Consider the following 22299-nt stretch of genomic DNA (forward strand, 5'->3'; position numbering starts at 1 on the left):
AACCCTGCATGCCTTGAACATGTTCCAAATGTATTTGTATCGTCAATTCCATCTTTATTTGAATTCTTGCATGTGTGAGCAATGGAACTTGCAGAGATGCACATCAATGTGGTTCAATAGTGTGAATAACAAACCAGAATGCATGAGTGAGATAATTTGCACTGTGATGCTAAAAAAAAATGACATCTGAATGAGTCCAGAGACTCCTTTGAACAATAAGAGATATTTGAGCAAAAGAGCATGCCTCCTTGCCAGTTAAGAACAATGTCATTAGACCTCTGCGAAGGAAAGAAAAATCACACTACAGATTTTGGCAGCAATTCTACATGCAGCAATGAGTGGCAGATAGGGAGCAACCAGCAGCTGTGTGTGAATCCACATGTGGGATTTGTGCATGTATGCTCACACACTTGCCTCTTATCACATCTTAGTATAGGGCTGAAGGGTGGGGTATAAATACCATAAACAAACAAACAAACAAATAAGATCACCATAGGACTCCTAGACCACATATCTTTCCAAAGGAATCAACACTGGCAACCAGGCACTGAACCCTTGAAATCAAGAGAGGAGGGGCAAACATAATACTATTTTATACTCTAAAAATAACTTGTAAATCTGAAATACAAGGCATAGCCCACAAGGTCTAGGTATAGAGTAAAGGTCTAGGAAGACTTAATATTTTTTGGTGTTTGTCATTTCTAATCTGCCATTTTATGTGGTAGTAGTTTACTAATAAAAATAATAACAACACCAACAATCAATCTTAAAAGCACTGTGCATGCTAAAGTCCCAAAGAGTAACTTTAGTGCACTCAGATATGGTATGGTTTGTACCAGAAGTCTTTACAATATGAGATCTGTGGAGGAATGTTGCTTGTATAATACCAAACCCTTTTAATTTATGAACAATGTCAACAAGATTATAGCATTTGTGCATCTTTTGCTTTTCTATCTAGTCACATAACACTAGGACAAACAATACCTAGAAAAAGTTACGTATATACGTACTCATGTATAAGTCTAGAAATTTTAGTCAAAAAATTGACCCCAAAAACCTAGGTCGACTTATCCACCGGTGAATGTAAATACTATAACTCTTATTAAAAAGGGAACAATTCTCTGGTGAAAGGCAAGAGTGCAGTCTGTCCTGGAAGCACTGACCTCCTTCTACTCTCTCTTCCAGCCAGCATTTAGTGTGAGCCAAAACAGTTATGCCTGCCATAATTTTGTAGTTCTTTGGCATTGTTTTCCTTTGTTTCATCATTTAGATCCTTTGTTGCATGTCCATACGTTTTACCCTTAACTTATCAAAGGGTCATATCAAAGTCCGTAATTTTGCCCCCAAAACCTGCCCTCGACTTATACATGAAGTCAACTTATAGTCAAGTGTATATGGTAGATATGCCAAAGAATAAGATGGAAAGGCAGGGAGAGATTTGTTAAAATGAAAGCTGGCACAGACCTTATTTTACAGTAAGGCCTGCATTAAATTTAAATTGACATAATCATTGCCTGAGGTAGTAAATTATGGTATGTATTTAATTTCTAATAGGTTACATAACATAGTTTATTAGCTCCCCTAGAAGACTGTAATTGAAAACACTGACTAGGACAAAAAGCTCCCGAATAATGGATTCATAACTGTCAAATTTGCTTTATACAGAGAATGCAAAGGCAGCTTTTTCTGTTCTTCTGTGGACTGTGTAATAAGTGCTCTTTGTTTCAGTGAAAAGCCTAAAGGTTATGACTGTTGTCAGGAAGCCAGCATTGTATCAAGAAAGTGTACTGTGACATGTGGGGGGGGGGGGGGCACACAAGGCCACACACACAATTAATGCCACCGATATATCTCCACAGTGGAAATATTACAAATCTATGGGATCCTTTCTTGATCAGACAATGGTGAAACATATCTGCCTATGTAGGTTTTCCCCACCATAACTTATGAGCAAACACACATATATTTATGGAGTTTATCATGTGTGGAAAATCGTGGAAAAGCGGGGGTTTAAACTGTCATTATCCCATGAAAGTTGTGCGATTTGCGCTGAAGGTTTTCACACAACATTGCAATTAAAGAGGACTTATCCTGGCAATTACCAGGTAATATCCAGCAACAAATCATTCACGGGGATTTCCCCCATGATTCATGAATGATTTGTTGCTGGTTATTACTTCATTATTGCTGGGATAAGTCCTCTTCGATCGCAATGTGTGTCAAAATCTCCCTGCAATTGTGTGACTTTCCCAGGATAATGACAGTTTAAACACTCTGATTTCCCCCTGTGTGATAAAGTCCTATGTCATGGGAGACAAAAATAAATCCTTATTCATATGTTAATTTTGTGGTTGTGTGTTTAGACCAACTAATTACATTTCACCAATAGTGAACTCCAAACTTTTTATAATATACGGCTAGTCTCCAAAAAAGTATTTCCTAACTTTGGGATTTTTCTCCTCATGAACCGCCACATTTGCCTCAGTTGGCCCCCGATAGCAGCCACCTTTGTCCTTCTATGCAAAATACTGCATGGGATGCTGAGGTGATTTTGAGGGAGGCAGCTGGTCCACTCCTGTGGACAATTTAAAAAGAAAAACAAAAGGCCTGTAATGGGCAATTTATGTGTTTAATATAAAGTACAGCTAGGACTTGGTCATTTTCATGTGTCTCCAGCATCCTGAAATAGGGAACATATGTTTGCTGGACCTTTTATCGGCCACAGACTCAAGAAAGTTGTGAAAACAGGGACGACACTGATTATAATCTTTTAGGAAAGTATTCGTGCATCTGCTACTCAGAGTCAGAGTAGGCTGGCCACAAAGTCCTGGCTATGCGCAAACAGGCTGAAGCATGACCCATGGGGACCACATGGCCTAATAAAAGCAAAAAGTGCTCACAGAAACATAAATGAATGCTTCTTAGTCATGCTCAAAATGGAGAACGTTTTGGAATGCCTCCTGGACCAAAGGCTGAAATGTAGGGCATGCCTTGGGAAAGGACAACAGCTGGTCACCCTGGACACATGCGCACTACAGAAATAATCCAGTTTGATAGTTTTTTTGTGGGTTTTTCGAGCAATGTGGCCATGTTCTAGAAGAGTTTATTCCTGACGTTTCACCAGAATGCTGGTAAAACGGCAGGAATAAACTCTTCTAGAACACGGCCACATTGCCCAAAAAACCCACAAAAAACTATGGATGTTGGCCACGAAAGCCTTTGATTTCTCAATCCAGTTTGACAAAGGTTGACCATGACCAGATGTCTTCCTTTTCCAGAACGTATCCTCCATTTCTGCCCTGGAAGGATTCCAAAACATCCTCCATTTTGAGCATGACTTAGAAGCATGAATTTATATTTACTTTAGCGTCTTTAGCTTTTATTTGGTAGTGGCCTTCAGTTCTGTGGAATATCCTAAATTGTTTTGCAGTGCCTCGTCCTCCTTTGTGGCTAGGACACCTGGTTACGCTGGTTTGACACCCCCTTCAACTGCTTTTACCCAACGCTATGGAATTCTGGGAAACTGTAGTTCTGTGAGACATTTACTCTTCTCTGCCAACAAACCACTATTCCCAGAATTCCCTAGCATTGAGTCATGGCAGTTCAACTGGTGTCAAACCGGATTATTTCTGCCACACAGCCACACACACACACACACTGAGGCCAGGAATTGGGGAGCGTTTTTATGGTTTTTTAAATAGTTTTTATTATTACTATTTCTTCAGATAAATATATTAAGCAAGCTCTGTCCAGTTCCACTCCTGAGCCTGTCTAACGGGAAGTCAGTCCTCCTGGTGTATTGTGGCACCAGAGCTATATTATGTCACAAAAGCACAATTCCCAGGATTCCTTGAGCCAGGGCATTTCAAGCAACTCTCCAACTGGATTAGTTGCGGCGCGCGACGGCCGTTGGCGCAACGCGAGCCCCGCCCTCTGCTTTTAAAAAAATGGAACGCCTTTAAAATCCCAACCGCCTTGGAACTGGAACGTCGGCGTTCGAAAAGCAAGGCATGCTGGGATATGTAGTGTCACGCCATCTCCATCCGGGTATTCCCGATCAGGCCAAGAAGAAGAGAAAGGTTCTGTGCGGAGGATTTGAAAAAACCCCGCGAGGGCCGTGCTTAGTTCTCGCGAGACCTGCTCCTCCCTCCCTCACGCCGGTGAGTGTGAGTGAGCCCGAGTGGGCGGGAGAGGAGACAGAGAAGAAGGAGGAGGAGGAGGAGGAAGAGGAAGACGGTGGCTGCTGCGCAGATACAGAGCCAAGGACCCAGCAGCGCGGTCGGGGAGGCCTTCGCGCGCCCGCCCGCACGCTTTTCCTCAGCCGCCGCAGCGGAAGCCATGTCGCGCCTCTGAGGCCGAAGCCGAGCGTCGTGAGCGGTGACAGCCGCCTCAGGAGCAGGTAATGGGACTTCCACCACGACGACGACGGCGGCGCCTACCGAATGCTAGGCCCGGTTTGCGCCAGGCCTTCCCTGCCTGAGGGAAGGAAGGGAGGCAAGAGGGAGGCGCCGCAGCTGCTGCTGCTGCTGCTGCTTATGTAAGCGCCCCACATGGGCCCCCGGGCGGCCTTTCCCTCCGGCTCCGCTTGCTCTGGCACAATGCTGTGGGCACCTTCTGGGTGTGTTTGTGAGGCCTCCCCCCGTTTCTTAGGCCGATAAAAGGGGCGGGGGCAGAGGCCCTCCTCCTCCTTCTCTTCCCTGCGAAGGAGGACAAGGAGCCGCAAAATGGAGGGCGCTCCAAAGGACACAGAGGGCCTCGTTGACCCAAAGGAAGCTGAAAGTGCTTCTATCAGGATGGCCACAGGAGGACCTGGCTTACAAAAGAAAGCCCAGAGTACTCGTGTCAGGGTGGCCGGGGTCCTCCTCGTTGCAAAGGAGGGCAAGGGGCTGCAAAATGGGGGACACATGCAAGACCTGGCCCAAGAAAAGCCGAGAATACTGATATCGGGGGTGGCCCTGTGTCCTCCTCGCTGCCCGGAGGACATGGAGGACCTGGCCAGTAAAAAGCCGGAAATGCTCATTGGGATATAAATGCACGCCTCTTGGGAGGGCGTTTGGGGATCCCTCTTGGGCAGGAGGAGGGCATGTCCTGGGGAAAGAGGACCAAGCAATCTAAGTCCATGCTTCTTAGTCACGCTTGACATGGAGGGCATTTCGGAATCCCTCCTGGACAGAAGGAGGCAGGGTGGCCTTCTTGCCTCAAAGGAGGACAAGGGGCCACAAAATGGAGGGCGTTCAGAAAACATGGAACACCTAACCCCATTTAAAAGCTGAAAATGCTCATAGAAGTATAAATCCATGCTTCTTAGTCATGCTGAAAAGGATTTTGCAATCCCACCTGGACAGAAGGTTGAAAGGGAGGGCATGTCCTGGAAATGGAGGACTGAGTCTGGTCACCCTGTGGACAGTGGGCTTCCTAGTGATGTTCGAAACGGAGGACGCTTTGGAATCCCTCCTAGACAGAAGGCGGAAATGTGGGACATATCCTGGTGAAGCAGGGCCATGTCTCTAAGCCCCAGCAGCAGCATCACAGCAGGGAAAGCCTGGCTTCTGAGGGAGGGAAGGAAGGAAGACGACAAGGGCAGCATGGTCTTAGCAAGCTGGAGACTGCAATTGTGTTAGGGGTCAGGCAGTAAGGAAGGGACAGGGCGACCAGAAGCCCTAACCTGCAAAGGAGGACAAAGGGACACAAAATGGAGGACATTCCAGAAAACATGTAGGGCCTGACCAAATAAAAGTGACACTCATAGAAATATAAAACCCATGCTTCTTAGTCAGGCTCAAAAGGAAGGACATTTTGAGATTCCTCCTGGACAGGAGTTTTAAGTGTAGGATGTGTCCTAGGAAAGGAGGGTGTCCAGGTCTCCCTGCAAAGGGGTGTCTTATGCCCCTTGTTCCTGCCAGCCTCCTTTTGCCCACTGAAGCGGAGAGTGGGACTTGGGGTTCCCTGTTGGTCACCATCTTGGGAGGGGGGAATACATTGTAATTGAGCTCCTTCCCTCCCTTTTTGTCCAGTGCACAGAGAATACATGATGGTTATCGTGGTAAACAGAGAAGATGTTGGGGAAACAGCCATTTTTGAGAGGCCAGTGTACATAGGTCTGTCAGAGGCATGGATTCAAGCCCCTGGTTGGGCCGCCTGGCCCTCTGGGAAGCAGGGCTTTCATTGTTGAAAGTGAGGGGGGATTGCTTCAAAGAAAGGGTCGGTACTGGCCATTGTAGCCTGCATTCTGTGTAGAAATCAACAATACAACTGTGTTAGAATCTGTATGTGGAGAGATCTTGTAGCACCTTTAAGACTACAGTAATTGGAAGAAAGTAGTTGGCAACATGAGTTTTCCTAGGCCTAAGTCCACTTCCTGACATGTATTGTGTGCTGTGTGCCTTCAGGTCATTTCTGACTTGTGGCCACCCTGAAGCCTATCATGGAGTTTTCCTGGCAAGATTTGTTCAGAGGAGGTTTGCCATTGTCTTCCCCTGAGGTTGAGAGAATGTGACTTGTCAAGGTCACTAGGTCAGGTTTTCATGGTTGAGCCACAATTTGAACCCTGCTCTCCAAAATCTTAGTCCAGATACTTAAGCCTAGTCCTATATACTGTATTTGGGAATAAATCTCATGGACATCAATTGGAAGTGAGATTCACTAAACATCATGGAAAGGGGCTAGAATACCGTAAAGATACTTGAATACAAGATGCTGTAGGCTATATTTCATAAGAAGGAAAAGTGGAAAAAGCATCTCAGAATATTATTTGTCTTTTAAAAAAACATTAAATTCATTGGTTGTTGTAAATGGGCAGGAGAGTTAAGTCCAAAACATGCCGCAGAAATAATCCAGTTTGAGACCACTAACAGCCCTGGTTCAGTGCTAGGGAATCCTGGGAATTGTGTATTGTGGCACCAGAGCTCTCTGACAGAGAAGGCTAAATGTCTCACAAAACCACAGTTCCCAGGGCAGGTAAAGTGATCTCAAAGTGGATTATTTCTGCAGTGTGTTTTGGACCTTAAAGGCGCACACACATACATCATGGAAAGATGCCATTAATGGTGTAGTCTGTTACCTGCAGACCATGATGATGCGATACAGTCTGGGTGTTATAGATGGGCTTTGACTCACTTGTGGACTCTCTTGGGTTTAACCCCCAGTCAGTGACCCAAAATATTTTTCAGGTAGAAGCTAGCACAGTACAGTCGCACCCTCCTCATCCGTGGATCCTGCATCCATCAATTCAAACATCCATGACTTCAAAACATTCTAAAGGAAGTCCAAAAGCAAACCTTGATTCTGCCATTTTGTATAAGAGGCACCATTTTACTAGACATTATATATAATGGGACATGAGCATCCACAGATTTTGGTATCCATGGGGGAACCAAACCGCAAAGGATATTGAGGGCCCACTTTAGTGAGAAGACTGCTGGAGCCTTGACCTCCTCCCCTTGTATGTTGTTATTGTTGCCTTTTTGTTTGTATGAGGCTCCTTTTGTGGAGATAATGTGTTTGAAAATAAGTTTTGGCTATCTGTAGTTTGTGTAGATCTGGATAACATTTCAGTTGCATATCTGCAACTGTGATGCAAGAAATGGCTGGTTCAAATTTTACCTCATTCATGAGTTGATTATCTGGTCCATTCACCCACACACATTTCACTTTACCAAGATCTGTGTGGCTTTCTTTTGCTTTCTCAGAGTACTGTCTCTCCACACTTCAGGCATTGTGTTTAAAGTAGGAAGCTTATTGTCAGGATTGGAATAAATAAAAATCTTAAATCAAGGTCAAAGCTTGGTTTAATATCCTTGCTTGTATCTTTCCAGCTAATCATATACGCCCAAGTCAAGAAACAATCATGGTCACTTAATTAATTAAGGGAATGTTGAGCTACATGAGGTTGAGAAGGAAAGACCAGGATTGGTGTGAGGATGGAGCATCTGGGAGCTAAGTGTGTGCATATCTCAGTTTCTAAGCCTCCTTCTGTAATAAGGGATAATGTTTGCTTCTAGTATGCAGGTTTGTTGGTCTTATGGGATCATGAATGTGGAGTTCTTCAAGCACTTGGGGAAAGTGTTAAATAGGAAGCAGCATTATAATCTTTTAAATGGGATTAACTGTGCAATCCCATAGAGGTCTGCACAGAAATATATCCTGCTGAGCACATTGGGACTTGCTTCCAGATAAATGTGAGTACAATTGTAGCATTTTGTTTGTGTCTTTCAGGGTAGTTGTTAAGGAAGAAATTTCACTTGCTTGTGTGTGTGAGTGGGTTTGGGAAACAGTGCTCTAAAATGACTTTTCTTTTCTAAAGGAAATATAGCTACCAACGAAGAGAGGCAGTATGGTGTAGTAGTTTGAGTGGACTAGGACACTTGGGAGACCAGGATTCAGATCCCTGCTTGGCCATGAAAACCCACCTTGGGCAAGTCACACTCACTCAGCCATATAGGAAGTAAAAGGCAAATCCTTCTGAACAGATATTGCAGAGAAAACCCTATAATAGGTTTGCCCTAGGTTGCCATAAGTCAGAAATGACTTGAAGGCACACAACAACAAAGCTTCCAATATGCCCTGATCCATGTGATCAGAGTTCGATAAAATTCTCTGAAGATCTGAGTGGTGAGCTTACTACAGTGGTACCTCGGGATACGAAATACCCAGGTTACGAATTTTTCGGGATACGAAAAAATCCCATAGGGATTTATTGTTTCGGGTTACGAAAGTTTTTTCGGGTTACGAAAAAACTCTGGCGCTGTTTTAAATGGAGCCGCGGCAGAGCCGCGGCTTTTTTCCCCATTAGCGCCTATGGCAATTCGGGTTACGAAGGTTTTTCGGGTTACGAAATTAGCCGCGGAACGAATTAATTTCGTAACCCGAGGCACCACTGTATTTAATATTATCATAAAATCATGACAGATTCTAGTACTTTTGAGTTTTTAAAGGCATGCATATTCTAGCAGACTGTGGAATAGCTGGCGTATAAAAACATTTTAAAACTTTAAGCCTGTTGAGTCTTAATTTCTTCCTTTGCTGTCTTTGGTTGTCACTATTCTAGTTGATACAGAAGCTGAAAACTGTTTGATCATGAGTCAAGCAATAATTCTGAATTTTCATGGGCAAAAAAAGGACTCTTATTTTTTTTAATTTCATTTATATGCTGCCTTTCTCCCAATTTAAAGATTATATATTAAAAGCCTGTTTGAATAAAAATGTCGTTGCCTGCTGGCAAAAGGAAAGCAGGGAGAGGGACAACCTAGCCTCCCATGGAAGGGAGTTGCAGAGGGTGGGAGCAGTCACTGAGAAGGTGCCCCCTTCTCTCTCTCTCCCTCTCTCTCTCTCATGCTCTCACCAAATGAGCCTGTGATGGTGGTGAGACCAAGAGAAGGCTTCCTCTGAAGATCTTAGACTTCTTGCAGGTTTGTATGGGGAGATACAGTCTTTCATATAGTCAGGAGCCCAGTTGTATAGCACCTTATAGGTCATAACCAGCACTTTTAATTGTTTCTTGGAAACAAACTGGTAATTTCAATAAGGAAGTTGCATGCTCCCTCTAACTGACCATCGCATTTTGAACCCACTGAAGCTTCTGAACAATTTATAAAGGCAGTCCCACATAAAGTATGTTACAGTAAGACTTGTAAGAAGGCTAGTGTACTTATTTCAATATCTGCTGTCCAATGGAATCAATACTTCTGAATCATTAAATAAACAAGTACTAGGCAACAAGCTATCTGTTTTGCTGAGCTTCTTAATTTTTTGTTGTGTTTGTTATGCTGCTTTTATCTGCTCGTCTATGGTTTGTATCTAGTTGAAAAGCTTATTTTTTGTTATCTTTAAAACATTTAGATGAAAGGCAATATGATCTTAGACTATTTGGCAAACATATATCAAAGGTTTAGTAGAATTATAGAGTTGGAAGAGACCACAAGGGCCATAGTATATTTCAGAGTAGATCCTAATGAGCTGAAACAACTTTTTATATGTTGTAATCAAATGTTCTCTTTAATGGGAAAGAAGAGCAAGATGTATAAGTTATGTGCACAGCTTCTACAATCCCAGTAATAGTTGCAGTGTTATAATGCATAGGCAACTCATGAGCTGGGTAAATTGGTGAATCACTTTAATATGGGCTGAATAACATGGCCTCCCAACTTGAACTTTTCCAAACCTGCGTTTGTTTTTCAGCCTTCATTTTGGACATCTGCTTATGACTTTTATAGTGAATTAGAATAATCTAGTGGAAGAGAACCCCAGAACTGCTTTCCTGAATGATGATTTCCTGGTTTTCTAAATAAAAGATTGCATTTGGGTGTTTTAAATTAGTTTTTTTTACGGAGAGAGCATGACTTGGGACTGCAGGCAGTGGCCTGCTTAGGGAGTGGGCCATGTGACTGCCGCAGTCCTGGCCTGAATAGGGCTGGAGTGGCCATAGGCCCCTACTTCCTGGCCCTCTGCTTCGCTTCATAAATAAAGGTTAATAATAATAATAATAATAATAAAATCCTGACTCAGCCATGTTAACCCACTGGGTGACCTTGGGCAAGTCACACTCTGTCAGCATTGGAGGATGGCAATGGAAAACCTCCTCTGAAGAAAACTCCTTGATAGGTTCACCTTAGGGTTGCCATAAGTTGGAATGACTTGAAGGCACACAGCAACAACAGCAAGTTCAAAAACACCTGAAGGGCCATAGTTCCCCACCTCTGCTCCAAACTTTTTTTAAAAGTGTTATATGTTCAGTATCAACAATCTCTGGGTTTGGCAGTAGTGATTGAAAGTGGAGGGATTTCATTGAACTGGGGTGTGATCTTGAAGCCTGTAACATGGTCATTCATATATCTTTGTTCATGAGAGAAAATGAATTGGTTCTACTGCATGATGTGATTGGAATTACAGTGAATGCAAAACATGTGTTACAGAGAAACAGAAGTCTGATCTTAACAGGGTCATCAGTACATCTTCATGTCTTATGGTCTGCCAGTTAAACTGCTTTATGAAGGAAAGTGTATCAATGCATAGGAAAGCAGCTAGCTCCATTGCCTCTGTTACGATTTTCTGGATATTGGATATTATCTGTCTCTATTGTAAAGGAAATTAGATAGTAGTACCATAATGACAGAAAGTTATGCTTAGATTTCTATAATGTGCTCTACATGGGGCTACCTTTGTACCAAGTTTGGAAGCTTCAATTGATCCAGAATGCAGCAGCCAGATTGGTCACAGGATCACCTAGATCGGACCATATTACACCAGTCTTAAAATCTTTACATTGGCTGCCAATCAGCTTCCGAGTGCAATACAAAGTGTTGGTTATTACCTTTAAAGCCCAACATAGCTTGGGCCCAAGTTACTTGAGGAAATGCCTCTACCTACAGAATCCACCTCGCACTCTCAGAATATCAGGGAAGAATTTGACTACCCAAAAGCAAGACTAACAACAACTTCCCACGAGACATTTCTGATTGCAGCCCCCAAATTGTGGAACAATCTACCGGAAGAGATCCGTCTTATTGCCACCTCAGAAGCTTTCAAGAGGGCATTTAAGACAGATCTCTTCTGGGCCTACCCACCTGACCTGTTCTGACGACCCTGAAAGAACCCCACCCAACCATGATAAGATGGAAATAGACAGCAAGCTAACTTTTAGTAATAGTAGTGATATTGTGATTTTACTGAATATGTTGTAATGTGTATGTTTTTATGCTGTGATCCTGCTTCAATCCATAGAGAGGCAGAAAAATATAAATAAATTTGTTGTTGTTATGCGGGCTGCATATTAATGATTTGCTAGCCTAAATAGGTGGTGCCCTTCTAATTGTGTAGAGTACTTGTAAAATTTGGAGTTTGTTTGGGATGGTGTGGGGGGATGCCAGCATACTTTCACTCTGATTAGAATGTTTCCAGCTCTGAGTATTGACATTGTGGCAGCTTAATGTTGCAGAGCCCAACTTGTATTTTTTGTATTTAAATGCTGTGTTAATTGGGCCTTACTGTCATGTATTTCTAAGATTTCAGGCTTGGTAAATTAGGGTTGACATAAGTTGGAAATGACTTGAAGGCACACAACAACAACAACAAACATTTGCATGCATGCATACAGGCTTAGTTTATGGCTGATGTGTTGATAGAGAGACTTTTTATATAACCCTTCGTCTGATTGAATCATAAATATAGAGAGCATGAACAAATACTTCATGGCACTTAAAGCAAAGAGAGAGTGTGATTCAGAGTGTACCTTCAGAGTGCACATTCTCAATTTGCAGTAATGGGAGTGTTAAATGTAAAAGGAAGAAGATTATTTTTGCCATTTTTCATTAATTGTATGAACAAGTCCATAATCCTAAAATGATTTGCAGGTCTTGTTCCTTTGAAGTGTTTGATACTTGCTTGTACTGTTGGTAGTGAGGGTTCCACTGGATATTAAAATTTAGTAAGTACAGTCAGACATCTGTATTCACAGATTTTTTTATCCACGTATTCAAGCGCTCCCAAAAAAGCAAACCTTAATTTTGCCATTTTATATAATGGAAATCATTGTACTATGCCATGGTTTTTAATGCGATATGGACATTCATGGATTTTGATATTAAAAAAAAAGGGGGGGGGGGCCTGGAACTAAACCCTAGGGTATACTAAAGGCTCACTAGTTTTTCCATACTGTGGCACAAAACATTGACATAGTCTGACAGTTTAGTAAGCAATATTCTTTCAGTACATTGTGATGTTCCCTGAGTTGGTTTCAAGATATGTTAGCACTTTTCCTATCTAGCACATGAACCTTTAGTTACAAAAACTACTTTTATTGTTCAACAAGCACTCAGCATGTGGCAGCCTTGTATGATAATGTTTTCCCAAGTGGCAACCTTAGTTAGATAAATATATGGCAAGCTGTTTAAAAATCATACTGCAGTGATTTTCCTGTCCAATTATTTTATTACTAAAGTGTTAACCATTTTGATTTATAGACATCATGACTTATTTATGGCACACTGAAAATAATTTTGATCTATCGTTTTTGTTTAATTGATGAACAACCCTTGATTTTAATGGCTAAAGAGTTATTTACATCTAGATGCTAACTAGAAAGAGAGCACTAGCAAAAGTCTCTTGATTTGGGGAGTGGGGTAATGGTTAGGCTGAAAGGAGATCTTACTGGATTGATTTTTGGCATTAGCTGAAGCTGATAACAAAGGTCCCCTTAACGTTAATGGTAGAAAATTGAGGACTTAAACCCCGTGTCTTAATCTGGTAGAGGCATATGCCATTTGAGGACATTGTACAGAGCCATCAGTCATGGTTAGCTCAATAGAACTATTCACAGCCTCTTCAGTTTGCAACAGAGCACATTGGACTTGTTGTGCACCTGTGCATAAATACTTGCATAACGTGGCATGTTTATGTAATTCACTTGAAGCTGGTAGAGTGGGAAAGCCTGCAGTCTTAAACTAGGTTTGAAAGGAACACTAGAATTGCAGATTATTTTAACAGATTATTTTAACAAAACAGAACAAAGCCTACTCTATCATTGAATGTACCCAGACATATTCCTCCAGTTTTTGCTGAAGAAAATACTCCACTGTGTTGGTGGATGGAATTTGTATTCATCTGCAGAATGTGGTCATCTTCATTTGCAATACAAAGAAATTTTCCTCATGGACCAGATGTATCCCTGGCCCTGCCAGTATTTAATTTCCCCATAAAGACATTGCACATTTTGCATACCTTGCTCAATTGCTTATGCTACAAATTATTATCTACCGAACCAAATGAAATCTACCAACAACTTGAGAAATGTCCTGTAGCTTTTAAAACTTGATTAGCATTTGAAGAAAATGACAAAACATATTCCAAGTGGGTATTTGATGAGGACGCTACGACATCTTAAATATTTAAAAATGAACAATAAAACAAAGCTACAGAAGAACTAGATATAAAATGAGTTGCATTAAGGCATGAAACCACCTGCATTGTCCACATACCTCAGTTACTACATAGAGCTGAAAAGTTACTTCATTGTCAAGCCTTTGGCAAACCACTTGACAGAGATGTAAATTACATTGTACACACCTGCTCTACTGCAACCTCTTGTGTGGTACACTTTGTTTACCTGGATGATAGTGCCTTCTAAGCTGAGTGACAGTGGTTGGGTTGGGCTGATCAAATCCTGGTGTTATAAGCAAATATATGAACAAAGTTAATGACCTTTGATACATCTACTTTTCTTTTATTTGAACATTCTAGCATACCCTCAATTTGCTAGTGATGTTTTAGGATAAAGGATCTTGCCTTGAAGGGACATGGCCAACCACTGGTCATGGTGGACACTTAGAAACTGGGTGGTATAAAGCCTCTTTAATATCCCGAACATTGGACTGTATAAATCTAAAAGCTTAGTTAGATAAAACTGCCTCTTGGTGCTAGGCACTAAAAGGACAGCAGACCAGTCCATCACAGATTTTTATCCTACAACAAAGGACCTAAAATTAATGCATACCAAGGAGTGGATAACCCTGAATCAAGCAAGCTGGCAAGTTGGAAAAGGGAGGGGGAAATTGTCCTCTGCTAATGGCCAACCTCTAGTTTCCAGACTTGCAGGAAAACCTCATAAAATACTTCCAGAAAGATTGATCAGCAGCTTAATACCAGTAGATGCCAAACTGACAACTCTGATGCGAAGAATAAACTACATAGAAGACACCGCAACCGAAGCATTAAAAAAGACTGATTGTCACAAATTAAGGAGGAGCATCTGGAAGAGGTGAACACTTCCCTGATTAATAAGATGGAGGACCTTGAAAGTAGAGGGAAATGGTAAACATCTGCCTTTATAGATCCAAGGAGAACATAGAGCAGGGAATTCAGTGAGCTTCATAACAATGTGAATAAACAAGGAATGGCCTGAATTGATCCTGCAGGACTGATACTGAATGTGTTTATAGAGCCATACTCCCCCCCACAATTAGCCAACAAACCACACAGAGATATTCTCATCCTTTTTTCTCATTATCCCCCCAAAGCCTTAACTCTCACCAAGCTCATTGCCACTCTAAACTTCAAGTATAATGGCACTACCATTCAAATACTTCAAGATTTGTCACTGGAAAACCTCAGAAAGGGATGGATTTTCAGCTCTCTGACCACACTACTGCATGAAGAAGGTATCAAATATTGTTGGGGATTTCCCTTTAAATTAATAATAACAACAGGCAAAACCAATATGATGGCCTCTCCTCAGTCTCAGCTGCTGGAATTTCTCATGGTTATAGATATCCAAGTTCTTGAAGATTTGGAAGAGGAAATAAGAAAGAACTTTCCTACTGCTGAGCCTCATGAAGTGGAATACAAAACAGAAAGGAACTTTTCATTGCTGATCCTCACCAAGGAGAATGGAAGAGAAAAAAGAAACATTACTTAAAACACAGAAAAAGAGCTACTAAAATCCATCTTTGCAATTTACGTATCTGCTTGAGACCTGCTGCACTCTGACTACAGTCGCCATGGGGAGGCAGCCATTTTAAAAGAATTCATGCTGATGGCACAAAAGAACTACTTCACTGCCATGCTGTGATGTACACCCAACTATTTTTGCTCTCCACGTTCCTAGCAGAAAACAAATCACTGAAACATAAAAGAAATCATTACTTTTTTCTGCTTGCTATTGCTAGACTTGTAGTTGCCAGAAACTGGAAAATGGGGAACCTTACTGGAGAAAATTGGTGGGATAGGTTTTGGCATTTGTGCGTAATGGAAAAGCTCATTGATAACACCATGTGATTGACTGAACAAGGCAGTTGCACACAATTTAATGAGAAATGGTCTCTTATTGATTATGTAAAGAATTCTATGCTACTTGTAAACCTCCCTCCCCCACAGCAGGTTGTACTCTGGAAGGATGTACTGAATAAAATCCCAGATGGGACAATGGAATATCAATTGACTCATAACTATCTTACGTCGTTTGAAAAGGAAAACAAAACAAAACTTGATTTGGTGTTCACCAGTTTACATCCAAATGCACACTATTTGTTATATTAGTGTTACAGTTTATTGTTGTTTACTATGTAAATGATGAAGATGATGATGGATCCTGCTTTCATGCAGCGGAATGAAGTAGCTGCCCTATAGGTATCACCTAAGACACCTATCAGCAGATAGACGTTTGTCCTGCAACTCTTTGTGCATATGTGGTCTTCAGAACCAAATGAGAATACTGTAGTTAGAAACAGTTAAGCATATGCATCTAAATATTCTTTTTAAAAATTCTTATACAGTATAGAAAACTGTTGGTATCAAAAGTGAACAATGCAGCTTCTCAGAATATTTATATTCCTGAGTCCATAGTTCTTCACACTTGAGTAATTGAACTAAATGTTAAATGCAAGAGTCCTGCAGTGGAACTAATCTCCAATAAAGTTTTTTATGAGCTGCTAGTAATTGCTAAGATTGTAGTTCTATATACACCTTGCTTCCAAATAATAACAAATAACAAACATAGAGCATACATGTCAGAATTTAACAAAAGGGGGGAAATGGCACTTCTGGTTCAACTGTAAATCTTTTAAATACTTCCTTCTCAAAATAAACAAATATGTGAAACTATTGGAAGAGTTGCCAGGATTTGGGGGTTCTGATGGCACTCAACTCTCCTTTCGACTTGACTGCAAGCAATCTGTTTCTGTTCTAAGATAGTGTCGGGCATCAATAGTGGACTGGATGAAATTGCATAAATTAAACCTTAATTTAGGTAAGATATGTGCTCCTGAACAGTTGAAAGGTAAATCAGGGAATAGGAATCCACACTGTGCTGGGTGGGGTTATATTTCTCCTAAGGACACAGTTCCAATATTTGGGTGAACTCTTCAGTGTGTTTCTGTGGCTGGAGGTCCACATTTGTTTAGTGGCCAGGAACACATTTGCACTGTTGAAGAAATGTCTGATCTGGTCACAGTGGTAAATGTTTACTTATACTCTGTTTCAATTACTGCAATGTGTTCTATATGGGACTGCCTTCAGAATGTGCTCAAAAACACATACTACACACAAAACCTCTCATGGTTTTATCAAAGGTCCTAATGTAGGTTAAGAAAGATCTTGTGCCCATATCAAAATAGTCAACCTGATATGGGCACATGTTCTTTCTTAACCTATATTAGAACCTTCGATAAGACCGTGGGAGGTTTTGTTTGTAGTACAGTGTGCCTGTGTCATGTGGGCATGCTGAAAGCCGCATAGGGAGGAAGGGACGGCACGTCCCATAGGGATGAATGGGGGGCGCGCGCCCCGCCCTGTGCACAAGCCCCATTCATTTAAATGGGGCTCGAGCATACATGTTATTTGTTTTACATGGGGGAGTCCGGAACGGATCCCCCGCATAAACAAAGGACGCACTGTATGAAAGGAAAATATATACTGTACAGCCACAAACCCATATGTTAATGTTTTTAAATGTTGGTCCAGTTGTGAATGGAGATAGTTGGTATTAGTTGTTAAGGCTGGGGAGATCATGTTGATCTTGTGTATGCATATTTTTGATATAAGGCAGCCGTCCCTACAAATAATAATAATTTATATTTGTCACCTCTCCCTACAGATTGAGACAGGACAACCACATAAATAAATAAATAAAAGTACAAAAACACAGTAAAAAGTTATAATTAAGCCCTTTCCCACCATTAGAAATAATAATAATTCAACAGTTAAAATAGTTACATCAATAACATAATCTAAAATGGAATGGACTGTTAAAAGCAGAAGGGCCTATCCTCCTTCAGAAGGTAGGTTTGGTAAGTTCAACCCATCTGGGTCTCACCAAGTTAGAAAAGGCTGTTCTACGCCATCCTGTTAACAGTTGGCTTTTCTCTTCATCAGAAGTCAGTAGTGACTAGTAGTAATTAGAAATAAGCTTTTAACCTATAACCATAGAACAAGGCTTGAAAATCTGAGGGAAATATATGTTTGACATCAAAGAATCTGAGGCGGATATCAGTAACACTTCATAGCCCTTTGCAACTCCCTAGCTACTGCCCTTTATTCCTACAGTGTTCTTTATCTACCATTAATTCCCTTTGCTTTCTCCAGACTTTTCTGGAAAATTTCAGGTATGTTACAAATGTGGATTGCTGAAGAAGAATGTTATGCAGAATAAGCAAACATGAATTTATTTTGTCTGTAGAATGTGGGTTTTCCTAGCACACAGTACAACAGCCTTAGCCCATGGCTATTGTAATAGTTGTAATAATTTACTGATACTGACAGCTTGCTGAATAAACTTCCTATTGTTTGTCTACAGTGAAGCATGCGAGACCTAACAGCTCACGTAACCAGCAGTCTGCTGCAGTTTCCAGAAGTTACTGTACAGGCACTTGGAGAAGATGAGCTAACAATAGGCTGTGTGCTTCATGGGAAATTCACTGGAGGTAAATGAGACTTCTTTTTGTACCAATTATAACTGTTGTAATATTTGAATGCATTACCAAATTTTCTCAGAAAGCAAATAAAAGCAGATTACATTATTGGATCCATGTGAGGAGCAATTCCTTTTGATCAGTAGTGCAGTTTGTGGACAACTGGTCATCTATAGATCTAGGAGCAAGATCTAAGCTTCATACTGCAGCAGGCACATCTACATGGAAAATGAAGCTAATTTAGATTAGAATGGAAGCACTGGTGATTGTCGGTTCTAGGGAAGATTATATTTCCTACTTGGAACAAGGTCACAGTCCTCCTGTAAGAAATATACAATGGATCATTCCCAACTGCAGATGTTGGGTGCCAGGGCCTCCTGTGGATAGCCATGCCCAATATTATTCGGTGGTGGCAAAATGCACGTTGATATATTAGTGCATCCATGTGCACATGTTGCCATTAAATAATATGGGTTGTGGCAATCCACAAGTAATCAGTCCATGCCAGCCCCACCAGAGTGGAGAGCCCACTATATGATTTGAAGACGTCACATCATCAGATTAACAGGTGACATTAATAGCTTGAGCACTTTTGTACCATCTTGAGCAAATCAATTTGCTGTATTCTTCCTCTCTAATTTATGTAACAGTAACTTCTCAGTGGACTAGTACAACATAGTAAGTTCTGATTTTCTGTTGATTATTGGAAGCTTAAGTAATTCAGAATGTGATTATCCACCTATTGACTGGCGCGATCAAAAGAAAGCAAATCACTCCAGTTTTGGTCTCACCCAGTCTACATTGATTTAATTTCTAACCCAATAATGTACTAATTCTTAATTTGTGAGTTGTTTGTAGCCTCCATCCTTTACCTTTGGGGATATTTCCCTTCACAGGGAGTCAAGATATTTAGGTTTGTTTACGTTGTGAGATGCACAGAGTTCTGACAGCTGTTTCTTTGGAATTTCCTTCCATTAGAAAGTTCTTGTTAGCTCCTTCCATTGCCTAGAGTTAAAATCAAGCATCCTGTGAATCACATGTGGTCAATAGAGGAAAGGGCCATATGGGACCCCTCTTAGTTCCATTGGATTTCGTCCTGGAACTAGGAAGCCTCGTGCTGGTAAATGTTCCTTTCATTTGGCTGAATAGCCACAATAGAAGCTTTTATCATTTTTGTGTGGAGAGCTGCAGCAATTTGAAGGTGCCTCACAAGGAGTAGCAATGAACAAATAGGCCTAACAATTTCTGGTGATTATTCAGGAATCAATTAACTCTTTAAATACAGATTTAAGTACTGTATTTTCTGGCATATAAGACTACTTTTTAACCCAGGAAAATCTTCTCAAAAGTCGGGGGTCGTCTTATACGCCGGGTGTCATCTTATAGGGCAGGTGCTGAAACTGAGCCGCCGCATATGGTGGGGGGAGCTCAAAAACGGCTGCGGCCACATCCCCACCATATGCGACGACCGTATGAAAGCAGCTACCGCTCTGATAGTCTTGGAGACAGGGAGGGCTGGGCAGGCAGGGAGAGCTGACCAATCCAAGCAGGCTTTGTATACAACAAGGTTTCCTGCTAAGTACCTGCATGTCATAAGTATTTGAATTAAAATTACCATATTGAAATCAAATCTGATGTTTTTTAAAAAATTTACTTGGTGTGCGTTGGAAGAGAGGTAGTCTTATACGGTGAGTATATCCCAAACTCTGTATTTTAACTGGAAAAGTTGGGGGTCGTCTTATACACCAGAAAATACGGTATTAGTTTTATAGTAACAGGCAGATAATGTCTATGTATAAATTACTTTTGTGTATGTTTATTGATGGCACTGAGATTGCTGTGGGGTATACTCTGGAGACTAGGGTTCTGAATAGATAAAATGTGTCTGAAGGGAAACTCGTCCTTTCTTTTACTGATCTCCTTTACCTGCTTCCCTCTGGTATTCTGTCTTAATGAATTCCATGTTCAGACTCAGCCACATTTCCCTTAATTTCATGCATTTCTCCTTTTTTCTTGCAGGACGAAGTGGACTGGCTTGTCTAGCATGTGGACCTCAACTTGAAGTAGTAAATGCAGTCACTGGAGAACGGCTCTCTGCGTATCATTTTAGTGGGGTGACTGAGCAGCCTCCTACTATCCTTGCAGTGAAAGAGTTTTCTTGGCAGAAAAGAACTGGATTGCTTGTTGGCTTGGAAGAAACAGAAGGAAGTGTGTTGTGTTTGTATGATCTTGGAATATCAAGAGTGGTTAAAGCAGTAGTTCTTCCTGGAAGGGTATGTATATGAATTTTAAATGTAAAAAGCAAACCTTTTGCTCTGTATATTTTAGATACTGTTTCTGTTCCATTGTTGCTGTTTACAATGACTTACATTCTCTCCTTCATTTCAAAAATTACTTTTATATTTGAAATTCAGATCTTGTTATAATAGGAATTGGTAGAGAGGTAGAAATCATGAGATCCTCTGGATGCCATTGGATTACAGGTCTCAGCAGCCCTTTCTACTGTAGCCAAGGGTGGAGAATGCTGTGAGTTGCAATTGACATCATCTGGAGGGTTGCCTGATCCCCACCTCTGATTTTATACAGTGGTGTAACCTGGGGTGAAGCTTTATCCCTCCAGGTACAGTTAGCTCTTCACATTTGTGGACTTGGCATGCACAAATTTGGTTATTCACGATAGGAGGGGCCAGGAGAGCCTGTGCGTGAACCCCTTCCTCCTCCGATGCCTGGGACAGTTGACCAAAGCTGTCCTAAGCATTGGAGGAGGTGGGCAGGGCTCGCATGCAGGTTCCCCTGGCCCCTCCTCCCATGCCTGGGACAGCTAGCTAGAGCTGTCCCATGCATGGGAGGAGGAGGTGGGTGGGACTTACACACGGGATCCCATGGCCCCTCCTCATGCCTGGGACAGTGGCTGCAGCTGTCCTAGGCATCGGAGGAGGAGGAGGAGTACAGGGCTTGCCTTATTCATAAATTTTCCACATTCGCTGGGGTCTTGTTCTCCTAACCCATGCCAATGTGGATGGCCTCCCATCTTGATTAATAGGTATTGATGAAGTTAGCCAAATGGGTTGCAATATAAACCAACTGAAATACTGTTGAATCCAGAAATTCAATTTAATGAATGAGGGCACGTTAATGGTTGTGGCTGAAACTAAATAAGAGGAGGCAGGTGCTTTGAAGGAAAAGGGAGACAAAAAATGCTGACATTAATTATCTCCCAACCTACAAGGGCTCCCAAGGCAATGAACAAATAAAAATCAATTAAAACAATAAAGAAATTAAAAAAAACATTTTAAAAAAGACGTTAAATTATTGTTTAGAAACACAAAAAAGCATTCTAAAAACAATCTTCGAATCCAGTTTTAAAACCATTAAGTGCATTACAGTAGTCTAATCAGGAGGCAACTAAGACATGAACCACTATAGCAAGATCTGTCTTCCCAAAGAAAGGGCGCACTTGGCACACCTGCTGAATATGGTAAAAAGTGCTTCCTGCTACCACATCAACCTGGCTTCCCAGGAGCAGTGCTGGGTCCAGAGGACCTGAAGCTATAAACCCAATCTTTCAGATTTAGTGTAACCCCATCCAAAACAAGTTGTGATCTCAATCCCAGGTTGGTTTCCTACTGACCAGTATCTCTTCTGTCTTTTCTGGATTAAGTCTTCGTCTGTTCATTCGCAACCAGTCCTTTACGGCATCCAGGCAACAATTTAGTACTACCACAGCCTTTTTGGCATCAGTTGTAAAGGAGAGATAGAGCTGAATATCATCTGCATACTGATGACATCCAACAAAGGATGCCTTGCTATCAGGGGCATTTTTTTATCTCTTCCATTTCTTTTAGAAAATCTAGACATTAGCAGACCAGTAAATTGTATCCAGCCTTGCATAAAATTATTAACG

General features: G+C 41.4%; 1 protein-coding gene across 2 annotated transcripts in view; it reads left to right on the forward strand.

Annotated features, from left to right (window-relative positions):
* Window positions 1-4046: 4046 nt before the first annotated feature.
* The window catches only part of AHCTF1 (AT-hook containing transcription factor 1), an 80496-nt gene continuing 62243 nt past the window's right edge, over window positions 4047-22299 (forward strand). Inside the window, exons 1-3 of one of the 2 annotated variants that reach the window (XM_042452340.1) lie at window positions 4047-4399; window positions 18281-18407; window positions 20415-20668. In XM_042452340.1, coding sequence (XP_042308274.1) covers window positions 18287-18407; window positions 20415-20668 — 375 coding nt within the window. In that variant the 5' untranslated portion in view covers window positions 4047-4399; window positions 18281-18286. The remainder of the gene's footprint in view (window positions 4400-18280; window positions 18408-20414; window positions 20669-22299) is intronic. The other variant, XM_042452330.1, reaches the window with a different exon arrangement.

The sequence above is a fragment of the Sceloporus undulatus genome, chromosome 1 (genome assembly GCF_019175285.1).
Source record: "Sceloporus undulatus isolate JIND9_A2432 ecotype Alabama chromosome 1, SceUnd_v1.1, whole genome shotgun sequence".
In the NCBI taxonomy this organism is placed as follows: domain Eukaryota; kingdom Metazoa; phylum Chordata; class Lepidosauria; order Squamata; family Phrynosomatidae; genus Sceloporus; species Sceloporus undulatus.